This window comes from Myotis brandtii, unplaced genomic scaffold (genome assembly GCF_000412655.1).
Source record: "Myotis brandtii unplaced genomic scaffold, ASM41265v1 scaffold248, whole genome shotgun sequence".
Classification (NCBI taxonomy): Eukaryota; Metazoa; Chordata; class Mammalia; order Chiroptera; family Vespertilionidae; genus Myotis; species Myotis brandtii.
This window is the reverse complement of record NW_005359397.1, coordinates 2,307,191-2,321,268: the sequence shown is the minus strand read 5'-3', so window position 1 is coordinate 2,321,268 and position 14,078 is coordinate 2,307,191. Positions and strand designations below refer to the sequence as shown.

The window sequence follows — 14,078 nt, the reverse complement described above, 5'->3', positions numbered from 1 at the left end:
CCCCCAAACCGCCCCCCTCCCCCATTGCTTGGGGTGAGAGAAACGACCTGACCTTTGAAACTCAGCTCTCTGGCAAAATGAGGCAAGGACAGCCTGGCGGGGAACAGGAAAGGAGGGAGCCAGGTGTCCAGCACACGTGCTTCCCCTCTGCCTGAGTGCGGAGGCCGGGGTTCTCACACTCCTGTGCCTCACAGTCAAGCTGGGATCATTGTTAAAGGCAGGTGCCTGGGCCACTCCCGGCATTAGTCAGGTTCAGGGTGCATGGCCCAGGAATCTGCACGTTAGTGGTTCCCAGGTGACTCTGTCAGAGGGTCATGGCACAAACCCCGAAGCTGAGAGGTCTGCAGGGGGTGCCACAGTGGACGTGTGCAGGGCAGATTCCCCTCTCCTCCCCATCCTGGCTCCGGGCCCAGAAGACTGAATCGGCAGGTCTGAGGTAGCCGCCAGTGGTCAGTGTTAGAATATTAGTGCGGCTTGGGGGGGGGGGGGGGGCTTCCAGGGGGGAAAAGTGCACCTGCCCCAAGTTTTCATTGTATAACAGAAGGTGGAAGTGAAGCAGGAAGGGCCCTTGGCTTGCTTACTCCGTTTCACCAAAAGGGAAGCTGGGGGGTTTTCCTAGCCTGACTGGGGGCCGGAAATGAGGAGCCGGAGGAGCCCAAGCAGCAGCCTCTGGCCTTTCAGGACTTCAGTTTCTGGTGAGTTTCAGTGTGAGGTCTAAGGATCAGCATCACTTGTGAGAATGCAAATTCCTGGGCCCCACACCCTACTTCCTGGCCAGACTCTCTGGGAGTGGGGCCCTCAATCTGTGTTAGAACAAGGCCTCGGGTGGTGCTGATGCTGTCCAGGATTGAGGACCCTGCACGGGAGGCTCAGATGCTTCATGCTCGTGGGCTTAGGGAAGGTTCCCCACCTCTCATTCCCTTCCCGTGGGGACAGGGAGAAGTCGCACAGCACCCCTCCCCTCTCTCCACTAGTTACTGAGAAGGTGCTGAGTGACACACAGGCCACATGGGCCAGAGAAAAGGAAGCCAGGTTCCGGGCAGCTGCCACCTGCCCCGCTGGCTGCTCTCCCAGATGACTCTCGGCTTTGTTTTTCTTTCCTCTCTAAGCCTGGAGAGGGGTGCAGGAGGAGCTTTCCCTGCGTGCCTGCCTAACCCCCCAAAGTTGAGGCAACGCTGGTCCAGACGCCCCAGGCCTGGTTCCACTGTCCTCCCTAGAGATATGGGCGTAGGACTCAGGCTCAGGACACGTCTCCACACTGCCCTCCTCCCGGCCCAGTGCTTGCTTTTCTCTTAAGATGGGCGAGCAAACACTGCTGCTCTGGGGCGGGCTTCAGTCAAAGGGGCTGCGTCCTGGACCAGGACTAAAGACCTTCTTTGAAGGGGAGTCACAGTTCGTACCCACACCTCAGGACGGGTTCTAGCCAGCCCGGGCTGCTACAGTGAAATGCCAGACTGGGTGGCTAAGTAACAGGCATGTGTCTCTCTCGGTTGTTGGCTGGAGAGAGGCTGAGTCGGAGGCTGAGGCCCAGGGCGAGGACGGGCCCAGGGGGACAGACAAGTTACCCAGCCCTCCTCCCTTCTCCAGGCCCAATGTTGGACCTCCTCCCAACATTCTGATCAAACAGCAGCACTAATGTGCTCCAAAGAGGGAGTCACTGGGATCCGGACTAATCCAGCCCTGTTGTCGGGGTTCACTATAGTCTTTAAATGTGTTACAAGAGAGTTCACAACATTGAAGCAAAACTTTGGGGGCGTACTTGGGTTAAATTAAAAGCACAATTTCCTATTTTCTTGTCAAATGACTTTACTTGAGGCAACAAGTGAAATATAATTTAACTCAACAGGAAATATCACACTTGGAGGGAAAACATAGAAAAAACACACACCTTAAAGCCAAACATTCTTTCCAAGGCCCAGCGCTGACATTTCCAGACTGACAGCAGAATGAGCGTTTCCATGAAACAAAACTGTGCGTCCAAGTCTGGCTTGGAAAGTTTTCCACTTCATCGCCACTTCTCAAGGCTCAGGGCACGATGCTTGTGGCCTTCCGCAGGGCCAGGTAGCCTGTGACAACATCGGAGGGCAGCCTCCTAATGTAGGAAAACTCTTCGATGGTGCTGAACCGCAGCTTGCTCTGCGGGTCAGTGTAGTTGGCCTGGGTGGGAAGCAGGCACAGAGAAGGGCAGAGAGCTGTTGGTGGTGACTATTTTAAGTTCAAGTTTAATTTTTTTTTCTATTTTACTGAAAGTGAAATACATCTTCATCATGTCTTACTCTGTTGCCAAGAACACTAAATTGCGCACTTTGGCGAAGACGTGTTAATCTTCCCAGACTTAAGACTTCAGGGAATGAATGGGAGGAAGAGGAATAACCACATCAGATTCTAGGACTCTTCTGGTTGGTGCCTCAAGGGCTACAAAACTGAATTCATGATGATCACCCCTGCCTTCAATCTCCCACCTGCTTCAAACAAATGTTGCAGATCTATTCCCAAGGCAGGGAGCAGCACCTCCATGCCCCTCCCTGCTGCCTTCCTCCTACTCCAGGGCATCCCTCTTCTACCCTTCCTTACCCTCCCTGTGCCACTTCCACGGCTCCCTGGGCCCCATGGCAGTGCTGGGCTAGCCACCAACACCCACTCTTCCACCAGGAGGGACAGCCATCCTACAACTTGCAACTACAGCAAGGCTCATCTTTGCAACTTGCAATTCTGGTCGTGTCCTTTATGAAACCTCTCAGTGGCTCTTCTCTGTTTCCGGGACAAAGGCCCCAGTCCTCAGCATGGCTCCAATGTCCCTGCCAGCTCTTCCTCAGCTACATGTCCTCACTCGCTGTCCCAATTCCCAGGCTCCAAGTCTCTCCCTCCGGTTACGCTCCATTTTCCCTTTCCTTGGAAGGGGCCCCCACCCTGGCTCACTATGCTCAGTAATCACCCGTTCATCCTATAGGACTCAGCCCCCAAAGTCTTGTCATCAGGGAAGCCTTATCTGGCCCTGACAGGAGGTCAGGACCCCACCCTCTCACCTCACCACGTGTGTCCCCTGTGGGATGCTTATCACTGTTGTTTTTACATCTATTATCTGCATGAGCCTCTGATTAACGCCCAAGCTCTGAGGCTCCCTGAGGCAGGAACCCTGTGGTGTGCTTATCACTGAATCCTGGCTCCTAGTGCAATGCAGAGCACAGTAGGCCTTCAGGCAGTGTTTGTACAGCAAATGATAGATGAATGAATGAACCACCAAATGGACACTTAGGACCATCACAGAAAAAAGAACCTGTTTCCCACTGACATACCAACATTCTCTTTTGTTCTGTTTTCCCATGTGCAGAGTGGAGAATCTAATTCACCCACTATACATCTCAAGGCACATGGCTTCTTAGATTTTGAAACAGAAGACATGAAGGTGAGTCATCTGGAGCTCCTTTCAGAAAACTATGAGATGCCGTTAAAGTCTAGACGCATAACATCCAGTTACTCAAGTGTGGATGGTGTGCTCATCTCTGTGGGCCTGAAAGCAGCAATGCTGCTTTAATCAGCGAGGGCGTGAAGGAGCAACAGGATGCGGGGAACTGAGTCATAGGTTTCCCATTCGCTAAGTCTCCAATTTTGCCACTGGGATCTCCTTAGGTACTTAACGGCTTCCCGTCAGGAAAATGAGATTATTTCTAAAAAACTAAGATTAATTAAAGCTCTGTAAGAAACAAAGCTCTGATCCTTTGGCTTGATCTAGATCAGTGATGGCGAACCTATGACACGTGTGTCACCTCTGACACGGGTGTCATAGGTTCGCCATCACTGATCTAGATACTGCCTTTCTGTAACACTAGAAAGTAATGTAATAGAAGACAGTAATATACAGGAAGGCTTAAACAGAAAGGCAGCAACAAGCCCCTTCTGAGGCTTCTGGCCATGAGCAGTTAGATGATCTGACTGGCAGGGGAGGCTGCTTGCAGTTCCCAGCAGGGGTGCAGGCGTGTGCATCTGGCTTTGATCATCTGGCCTCCATACGCGAACCAGCCCGGCCTGGCTCCATTCCTGTGGCCACCTCACTCCTACCACCAAACTGTGCTGAGCCGGCCCGCCCAAGTTCAGACCTCACTGCCAAGAAGGCTGCTGAATAACTAATGCGAAATGCACAGATACTGTGGCACCAACAAAAAGGTCACCAACGAGAACTTGTGCAGACAGCACCTGACCTAGAGTTCTGAACAGAGGGGAGGGTGCCAAGTACACAGCACAGCTGAACCAGTAAAGAACTGCACTCCTAGTCAGAACCTCCTCCGGATTCCATCCAGGGCGCCCGAATGAAACAAAGGCCATCTGGGCAGGCAGCAAACAGATTTCAGGCCTCCCCCGCTGCGGGGTGACCGCAGTGCTCACTGCCCCCCATCTCTCCCAGAGCCTAGTGCTTTCCATAGCTGTGTAACAACAGCTAGCTAAACACAGATGTGACCCTGCATGCCTCCCTGCCATGCCCACACACAGGGAAACAGTTGCTTGGCTGGCTGGGAAAAGGTGGGTCAGTATAAACATGAGCTGGGCTTATATTTTAATTATGTAACTTTAATTTATACAAGTAACAGATGAACATATTTTCCTCTAAAAGAGAAAAGAAAAAGACAACATTTCGAATAAGACTAAAGTCCCCTTCTACCATCCCAAGTCTTTTGCCTTCCCCTGAGGATACCACTGCTAGGTGGGTACTTTCCAGACTGTGTCCATATACCTCACACAAACATAAACACACCAGAGAAATTACTCACATTTTTTTTGTAAGCATGTGCTGATTTTTACTTAGGTGGTACTATGCAGCCTACATTGCTTTGTACCTTTCAGTAAACAATGTATCTTGGAAGTTAATCCTCGTTGTTACATACATATCAGGCTCACAGACGAGTATGAAAACACTCCCTTTTCTCCCACTGATTGACCTTTATGTTGTCTCCAATATTCTGCTAATCCATTTCCTCCCAAACATTTCTGCACACAGCTCCTTGGGCATACTGTTTCTAAGGGAGCCGTCTGGAAGGCAATGCCGGATCACAGGCTTTTGCTTCTTTGTCTCAGTAGGTAGTGCCAAACTGACATCCAAAGACTCCGTACCAATGTAGGTTCCCACCTCAAACAGCAATGTATGAGGATATTCACTTCTTCCCTACCTGATGAGTCTTTTCCTCATTATCAGTGAGCATGAATATCCACTTATTGGTCATGTGTATCTCCTCCTTGTAATTGTCTTTTAGCCAATTCTTCTATGGTTTGTCTTTCAATGATATGGTAGAGTTCTTTGTATGTTCAGAATTTCTTGAATCTTACATGCATTGGGGCAAGAGGTGTTAGGTTCTATGTAACATGACAAGTCCTTTGCCAGTGGCATAAAGGGGCCTGGAACAATGGTTCTCACAATGATTTTCATGCCTCCTAATGTGTGAAAACCATTGTACAGCAGATGAGCTGCCTGATAATGCTGAGGATAAAGCTACATTTTCTAAGGGACCACCCTCCAAGTCTGGCCATGACCCATGGCTTCTATAAGCTCAGCACAAAATGGTACAGGGAGAAATTTGGGGCCATAACAGAATAACTGGTGCCAAGCTATTTCTTCTGCCATAAACAACTATTAAAAAGGGTCAAGTATATGAGGCAACTATTTTCAGGCAGTAGACAAGAGACAGCATAAGGCTACAACATTTCTCTCAAGGTAAATTAAGGTGAAGTCCCGTCAAGGGACCTTTAGGAGGAGATACATGCCATGAGTGGATACAAAAAGAACCCAGCATACACGCATGCACACACATGCACGCACACACACACCACATGTACACTCAAGCAGGTTTGCTCCATTTTACAGCACTTCTACTCTACCGTTTTTTAAGAATCATTGTATTTAAGTTCCTATATTAAAAAGTTTGTAATACACTGAGGAGTGTGTGCTCTCTGGAGGAAAGCTAAAACATATGACTAATTCAGAGTACAAATAATATTATTTTCAAAATTACAATAACAACTCAAATCCTTACCGATGTAAACTGTGTACCATTTAGTCAGTTTGTTATAGAAGTTGGAGCCATACATTTTCGTAAAAATGTAAAGCATTTAAATGATGCAGATGAGTTTTTAAAAGTGCAGTGACCTATTAGTTCTACAGTCAGGAAGAAAAGCCCATTTTCCGAGTTGAATAGTGATGAAAAAGGATGAAGGTGAGCTGAAAGTTCCACCCTTCATCTACATTCTGAAAAGGAGACAAGGCTCCCTGAGGTTCCTGAGGGACAGCAACTTGCCTAAGTCCCACTCATCCTACAACAGTTTTCAAACTGTGTTCCTAGAAGCACTTTAGGGGTCACTGTGGTGGGCAGTGGGGAGGACAGAGGACCAGACCCACACAGTGGGTAGGTGGGCTCCAGGGGATTCTGTAAAGGATTTCACTTGGAAAAGGGGTTCTGGTGCTTAAAAATATGTTTGAAAACCACTATCTTTACCATAGTGCCTCTTAAAAAAAAAAAAAAAAAAAAAAAAAAAAAATATAAAGAGTACAATCCCTCAAAAATGCAGACTTTTTAAACTTGAGTACTATAAAAGTTTGTGGGGTTTTTTTTTTTAGAGAAGTTTAAATATTTTTTAAAGAGTACAATCCCTCAAAAATGCAAACTTTTTAAACTTGAGTACTATAAAAGTTTGTGGGTTTTTTTTTCTTCATGTAATTAACATGAGAATATATGAAGTATCTTTCATATAAGAACAGGAAGCATCTTTCATATAAGTACAGGGAAGTGAAACTTGTTCTCCTTTCTGGAGCAATCCTCTCTCCAGACTGTCCACATGATGCCCAGGTGACAGCCACTCTGAAACAAACATGTGAACACTCCAGCACAAACCCATTACCTATTCAAATTATATGGGCTCCAGGCAGGACCAGTGGTGGTCAATATCGAACACTGTATAAGTAGACAATACTGTGAACCCTTCCTTTCAATTCCATGTTATGAGGCATAGAGATATAATTATACTCACAAGAAGACCTGAAACATCAGAATACTTCTTAGCTGGTTTGAAGGATGGAGGAGCATCAATACTGAAGTCTGCAAAAAAAGAAAAAGAAGATAACTAAACTGACTTTCAAACATTCAGCTCCCTTCCAGGCCAAGGGCTAGCTTTGCCCTGCCCCCAGGGACCATCCACTCTAGCAGAACCACAGGGAAAGCTCGTCTGCCCACAAGCCATTTTCACCGTCTTGGGCTACATGAGCTGAGGGTGATGAGGTGCCAGATGACCCACTGCTTGGGTCTCAGCATCCAGATACTGGAATGTCCACACCCAGACAACTGACTAGCTCACTTGTCATCTATCTGAGTCACACACACCCCCGCCCCCCATGAAAGATGTGCAATGGGACAGGACCTGGAGGAAACTTTTACCTGTACTTTCCAATGAAGCTGGACAGAATATAAAACAGCCCTTTACATAGATTTGGAAATGCTGTAGCCTAAAGCATTTACTCTGAAAAACACTGGCTCAGAGAGTAAAACAAAGCTTGCCTTTAAGCTGGTTGTTAGGAAACCTACCAAATCTGGGGCAACCTTGTTCTTGCAAATAAATTTTAAGAGTAGACTTCTTAATGAGAAGTTTGCCAAACTTCTTATTGGTTTGTCAAACCAATATTATTATATCAGGACTTGTTTCTCCAGATTGACATGCTAACAGTGACATTAAAAACCACACACCCATGACAACACAGAGTACAGATACAGTTATGAGGAAATGTACACATAATCTCCCTATATTGACACCACTATAAAATTCCTAAGCTAAAAACTGTTTCCTCCACTTATGCAAACACAATAACGTAGGTCTGTTGTAAGAAAATTCCCAGTCGAAACATTATACACTCAAAGAAGGTGTTAAACAGCTCACAGTTAGGATCATTCAGTTGCCACGGCAATGCCCTTTCAGAAGCGAGGATTTGTTTCAGATTCTTCCAGGTTCTATTCTTCTTGCCAGCTACTGCGCCACCATGGCCGGAGTGCTGGGATCAGAAGCATGGATAAGGAAAGTACCATTTCAGAATGTGACATTTATGCTTATTCATAACTGTAATATACCCCTCATTCTGTCAGCAATCATTTGTACCCCTAAGCCTTTTTTTTAAAGTATTACATTGTGCACTTTAATCTTCCTTATAAAAAACAATGCTTTTGGGTTGTCAAAATCCATGAGTTAGTTGATGATGAAGTAGAAATACTACTAATAGGTTATGTTTTTTACATGCACACAGAAAATCACATCCTTTGTTGGGTCTAACTTTATAGAATTCACTCAGGGATTTCCCATTATTTTAAAATAAATTTACTACAAAGTTAGATTCAAACTCATGACCACATCTCTAATCTCCCTTCTGAGGACAAGTCTCTGCCTTGCAAATTACTGGGGATGCTGGAAAACGCAATTATGCCTCAAGCACGGCATGGCACACCTTCTGGAAATGTTTCTTCTTTCTGTCCTATGAAGATGACAAAATAAAATGGAAAAGGAGAACAAAATCTGTTGCAGGCACTGGCAATAGTGTATTTTAAAAACAAATGAAAAAAAAAAACTTTTATGTATAAGCTGAATCAGTGTAAGTCCCCTGAGAACGACAGGAAAAGTAGCCAGTTTCTACTTTACAATACAATAGCTTAGATTTGCTTAAAGGATGGGCCCTTCTTCTCCTGCCCCCACCCTTCCCACAAAGCCCAAGGCAGGGAAGGTGGCAACCTGGAGAGAAGGGGACACCAGTGCCACCTGGGCTGCAGGCCCAGCCAAAGTATGGGTGCTTGGTTTTTTGTTTTTGTTTTTTTGTGTGTGACATATATTTTTTTTTTTATTTTATTGTTTAAAGTATTACAGATAGTAGTACATATGTCTCCTTTTTTCCCCCCATTGACCTTCCCCCGGCCTCCCCTACCCTCCCTCACCCCCCAGTGTCTTGTGTCCATTGGTTATGCTTATATGCATGCATACAAGTCCTTCGGTTGATCTCTTACACCCCTCCCCCCCCAACACTCCCCAGCCTTCCCACTGTAATACAGTTCCTCATGTTGTGGTGACCCCCAACCATAACATTATTTTTGTTGCTACTTCATAACTGTAATTTTGCTACTGTTATGAATCGTAATGTAAATATCTGATATGCAGGATGTATTTTCATTGTTACAAATTGAACATAATTAAAGCATAGTGATTAATCACAGAAACAATATGTAATTATATATGTGTTTTCTGATGGTCTTAGGCGACCCCTGTGAAAGGGGTCGTGACCCACAGGTTGAGAACCGCTGCCTTAGATGCTTACCACAAAGTTGGGATCCTTAAATGGCAAAGGTTTAGAAGTTTTTTCCACAGGTCCTGTGCTATAGTCAGAGGGCACCATTTTATTCTCACTCATGGCTTCCATGCTGATACCCTTAAAACACAATAAGAAGAGTAGGTCAGTACCTTTTAGCTGAGTTCCCTACCTCAGCTCTCAACGAGACATAAGATGGCATCACAGGACATGCGGGGAAGACGGTGTGCCCAGAGCCCCAGAAGGTGGCCTGCAGCAGCAGAAGGCATGCTAGACTGGCTGCTGCACCTGCTGTGCAGAAGCCACAGGAGACCAGGAGAAGCCAGGACCCCAGCTGCCACGCTTGCTGGCCCCCCATGTGCCAAGCACAGGGATGGGTGTCCTGCCCACGATGCCTCATTTAACTCTGACAACAACTAACTACAAGGTAGTGCTATTATTCCCAGTATACAGAAAAAATCAGGCTCTCCATGACACCACATGCCCCTGCTCCTGCTGATGATGTCAAACTATGTCTTGAAATATTAAGACAAAAAAGGTCCAGTCCCTTTAAGGGTTTCATCAGCCAGATCCCAGGCTAGGGCTGGTATGCTTAAGGGGCACAACAGGATGTGGGCATTCTAAGGAAGGAGAATAGAGGGAGAGGAGGCTAGTCGCTCAGCTGGCTGTGGCCAGAGTGCCCTGACAGGCAGGCCAATGTCCTTTAAAACAAAAAGACTTTTAAGCTACGAATCACAAAGAAAAAAAACAAGACCAAGTAAAAAATAACTTCTGATTTATAATGCAATTTCCAATCTTCCCAAATGGTAATAAATTGTTTTTTGATATATAATTTACATAGAGTGAAATGCACAGATCTTAAGTGTAGTTTCCTGGGTTTTGCCAAATGCTTACACTTGTGTAAGCCATGCCCCCATGGAGATAAGAGAGCATTTCCATCATCCCAGAAAGTTCCCTCATGCCTCTTCCTAGCCAATACCTTCCACCCTCAGGGGCAACCTCTGTTCTGATTTCCACATTACTTTTGCCTGTTCTAGAACTTCATGAGTGGAATCTGACGTATGTACTGTTGTGTTTGGCTTCCTTAGCTCTCAGCATAATGTTTCTGAGATTTATCCATGCTGTTGCATAGATTAGTTCATTTCACTGAATTTGTACACTACTCAGCAGAGTAGTACTCTACTATATGGACGTACCACAATTTGTTTATCCATTTTCCTGTTGATGAAATAAAGCTGCTATGAAATATCTGTCCAAGCCTTCGTGAGGACGTGTTTTTACTTCTCCTGGGTAAATACCTAGGAGTGGAATGGTTGGGTTATAGGGTAAGTATATGTTTAACCTTGTAAGAAACTGCCAAATCATTTCCTTAAATGGTTGCACTCTTACATTCTAGCAGCAGTGTAAGAGTTCTGATATATAAATATATATTCCATCTCACCAACCCCACGACCCCTAGCACTTCCTGCAATGGCATCCATATGGGAGGAAGTTGGCATGGGGGAGACAGGACCACTCACTCTGCTGCAATAGCTCTCTGAACAGTCTCTTCTCAAACACCTGCCCAGACTCCTCTCCAGGGTCCCTCCCACAGGCCAGTAAGCGCATGAAAAGATGCTCAACATTATTAGTGATTAGAAAAATGCAAATCAAAACCACAAGAGATATTATTTCCACCCACTAGGATGAATGTCATCAAAAACATAATGACGTGTTGGCGAGAATGCAGAGAAACTAGAATCTTTATATACATTGCTTGTGAAAATGTAAAAAGGTGCAATCACCTTGGTAACAGTTTGGCTACCTGGTTTTAGAGGCCAACCTAACAGCGAATGAGCCAGGGACTTCATGGAACCTGAGGAGGAAGCTGTAGCTGGCATGCAGGTCAAAGAGAGTGACAGTCATCTGCTCTTTGAAGAGGTGGTGGTCCAAGGGAAAAGGAGGAAGCTTGGTCCACTGGCTGAAGACACATGCAGTAAGCAGGTCACCCGCCAGTGTCAGAAGGAGGCAAGGAGCCATTCTCCTGAGGACTGTAACAGTTCATTAAGGATGCACCAAGAGACTACCCGGGGAGCAAAGACCGATGGACGTGGGTTGTCAGGAGGCTGGGCCTACAGAGTGGCCTAAATTAAGTGAGAGAAAGAAAAATAACCATAAGAACTATGCAGTGAATAGAAAACCATGGCAGCTAGGGACCACTTAGGAAAACAGGCTGAATATAAAAGAGGTTTCCTGGGGCCAGATACACTTTAAGTTTCAACTTTATTGCGTTTTTCATAAAGAAAATGACTACTTATATAACGTTGTTTCCATCTGGGAGAATATAAGCAAACAGAAGTGCTACAGAGGCAAAGAGGAGATCCTAAAGGGAAATGAAGAACCAGGCCCCAAGCCTCCAATGGTGATTACAGAACCTCCATAGAACAGGCCCAGCTCACAAGTGCTGCCCTCCTCAAACCGTGGCCTTAGCTTTATCTCCTTCTCCAGAACTGTTGAATGACTGCATTGTCCCTTTCTGTTCATGCCTCTTTCCTGATTCCTAGAGGTAAGGTCAAAGGCACAGCGAAGTCCTGGAAGGAACACAGGTATAGGCTGTTCCCAGGCCCGGAGGGACCCGGGAGGACACCGACAGGCAGGAATGCCTCAATGAGACCCAGGCAGGTAGTGCTACCTCAGAGGCCACTAGGAAAAGCAGGGACCTCAGCAAGTCCATGTGGGCTGGCAGGTCTGGGAGCTCTGCCAGGGGGGAGGATGCACCTGTGGACGGATGCGTCTGCTGAGAAAAGGGAAGGTGGTGGGAAAAGAGGGCTAGACGTTGGCATCACCATTCCGAGTGGCACGCTTGAGAAGGGTCAAAAAGGGAATGAAGATGATGTCCTCACGCACTGATTTTCCAAACCGACCCCTCCTGCTCATTTGGCTACTCCTTCCCCTTCTGGTCCTGGTCAGCCGGCCAGCCCTCCACCACGGAGTCGTGCGGAAGAAGGGGCAGAGAAAGGAAGCCATCCTGAGGTGCACTGAGCTCATCACTCCAGACCTGCATCCTGCCTCCACTTCCCTCTCTGACCAGGCTCCAAAAGAATACCCCACTCTGGCTCAGAATTGGGTTTTCTCTTTTCTTTCCTCTTTAACTCCGCCCTCCACGTTACTACGCCCTCATTCTTCCCTTCTCCTGGGCTGGGGCTTGGCTGGGACTCCTGTGTCTATTAGTGACGGGATGAGAGTGAGACACCTTCAGTCAAAGGGAAGATCAAGTCTGTCAGGCAGGGATGCAATAAAATATAATTTAATATGATGTACAGTTTCCATAAAAATAAACCACTATCCCAGTAAGAGACTTTACGAGATGAGCTGTCCCGCCCTGAGACATGAACCCTAAGAGGAAAGAAAGAGCACGCAGCACTGAAAGAGCTGATGTAAGTCCCAGGGAAGAGAAACCTGGCCTGCTATCAAAGAAGAGCCCATGCCGGCCCCCAACTGAGGCAAGTCAGTGAGGCCTCAGCTGTGCCCAATTGCAGAGCCCAAATAAATGGCTTCATCTCTCCAGACAGCATGACTGCATGACTGACTCAGACTTAAGGATAACTTGGGCACTCTGTCTGTGGCTACAAAAAGAGAAACAAACGTTCTTTGTCTTATCACTAAAAAAAAAAAAAAAATCAAATGTCTACTTACATCTATCTAATAGTATTCTAGATTCAAAAGCTGACCCTAGTCTACAACTACAGGGTTACTTAAAACAAAAAAACTGAGATGCAACCTAAATATTCAGTAATATCAATTAAATAAGAGCATTTAATTCCTTGAGAAGTCTATCAACATAGAGATAGGCTTATGAAATAATGCTAAGTGAAAAGCAGGATACACCAAATACAATGCTGAAAAACTTCATTTATACATAGAAAACACAAATTATTATAGTTGCTAGGGAAGATTGGGTGACTTTTTATATCCACTTTAAAAACAGGGGGGAGGGGGAGGAGGAACTTCTAAAACTTAACATTATCATGATTTTTGTTAAAAGCTGGGGTAGAATGGTTTTTTAAAATGAATAAATCAAATCAGTCCAGCATTGTCTGGCTGCCTCCATCATGTAGACTGGATGATGATAGACCAGTGGTTCTCAACCTTGGCTGCACATTAGAATCACCTGGGAATCTTTTTAAAATCCTGATTTCTGGGCCTCATCCTCCGGAAATTCTGTTTCTTTGTTACTAATGTTGTGGCCCCACCCCATAACAAAGAAACAGAATTCCGGAGGATGAGGTCCAGAAATCAAGATTTTAAAAAGATTCCCAGGTGATTCTAATGTGCAGCCAAGGTTGAGAACCACTGGTCTATCATCATCCAGTCTACATGAACCTTCTAAAGCACAGCTGCCTCTCATTTACATGTTTTGTTGACTGCTTAACCATCACGAATCAGCCTATTATGTAACACTCAGTATGTAGGTCAATTAGGTCTCTGTAGATTTTATCAACTTGAATAGGCATTTGGAAAGTCTAAAATATTGACCTCACAAAATCCACCCCCCGCCCCCAAAGCATTTCTCTGCACATGGATTTGGTTATATCAGACTAGAGGCCTGGTGCACGAAATTCGTGCACTGGGGATGGGTGGGGGGTCCCTTAGCCCAGCATGTGCCCTCTTGCAGTCCGGGACCCCTCCCTTGTTACTGCCCACCTGCTTGCTGCTTCCTACCGCTTGGCTTGCTGCTCCTTAGTGCTGCCACGAAGGCCTTGGGTCTGCTGGGTGC

The 14,078-nt window shown here is 46.1% G+C and overlaps 1 protein-coding gene across 6 annotated transcripts in view; it reads right to left on the bottom strand.

The window, feature by feature from the left end:
• Positions 1 to 1,788: 1,788 nt before the first annotated feature.
• Positions 1,789 to 14,078, bottom strand: part of INO80C (INO80 complex subunit C) — a 15,310-nt gene continuing 3,020 nt past the window's right edge. For 3 of the 6 annotated variants that reach the window (XM_005867306.2, XM_014540599.1, XM_014540603.1), the window contains exons 2-5: positions 9,332 to 9,442; positions 7,915 to 8,026; positions 7,015 to 7,082; positions 1,789 to 2,157 (exon numbers count right to left, since the gene is read on the bottom strand). In XM_005867306.2, coding sequence (XP_005867368.1) covers positions 2,026 to 2,157; positions 7,015 to 7,082; positions 7,915 to 8,026; positions 9,332 to 9,442 — 423 coding nt within the window. In that variant the 3' untranslated portion in view covers positions 1,789 to 2,025. Of the gene's footprint in view, positions 2,158 to 7,014; positions 7,083 to 7,914; positions 8,027 to 9,331; positions 9,443 to 11,126; positions 11,446 to 14,078 lie in introns of all 6 variants that reach the window. The other 3 variants (XM_014540601.1, XM_014540602.1, XM_014540600.1) reach the window with 2 other exon arrangements.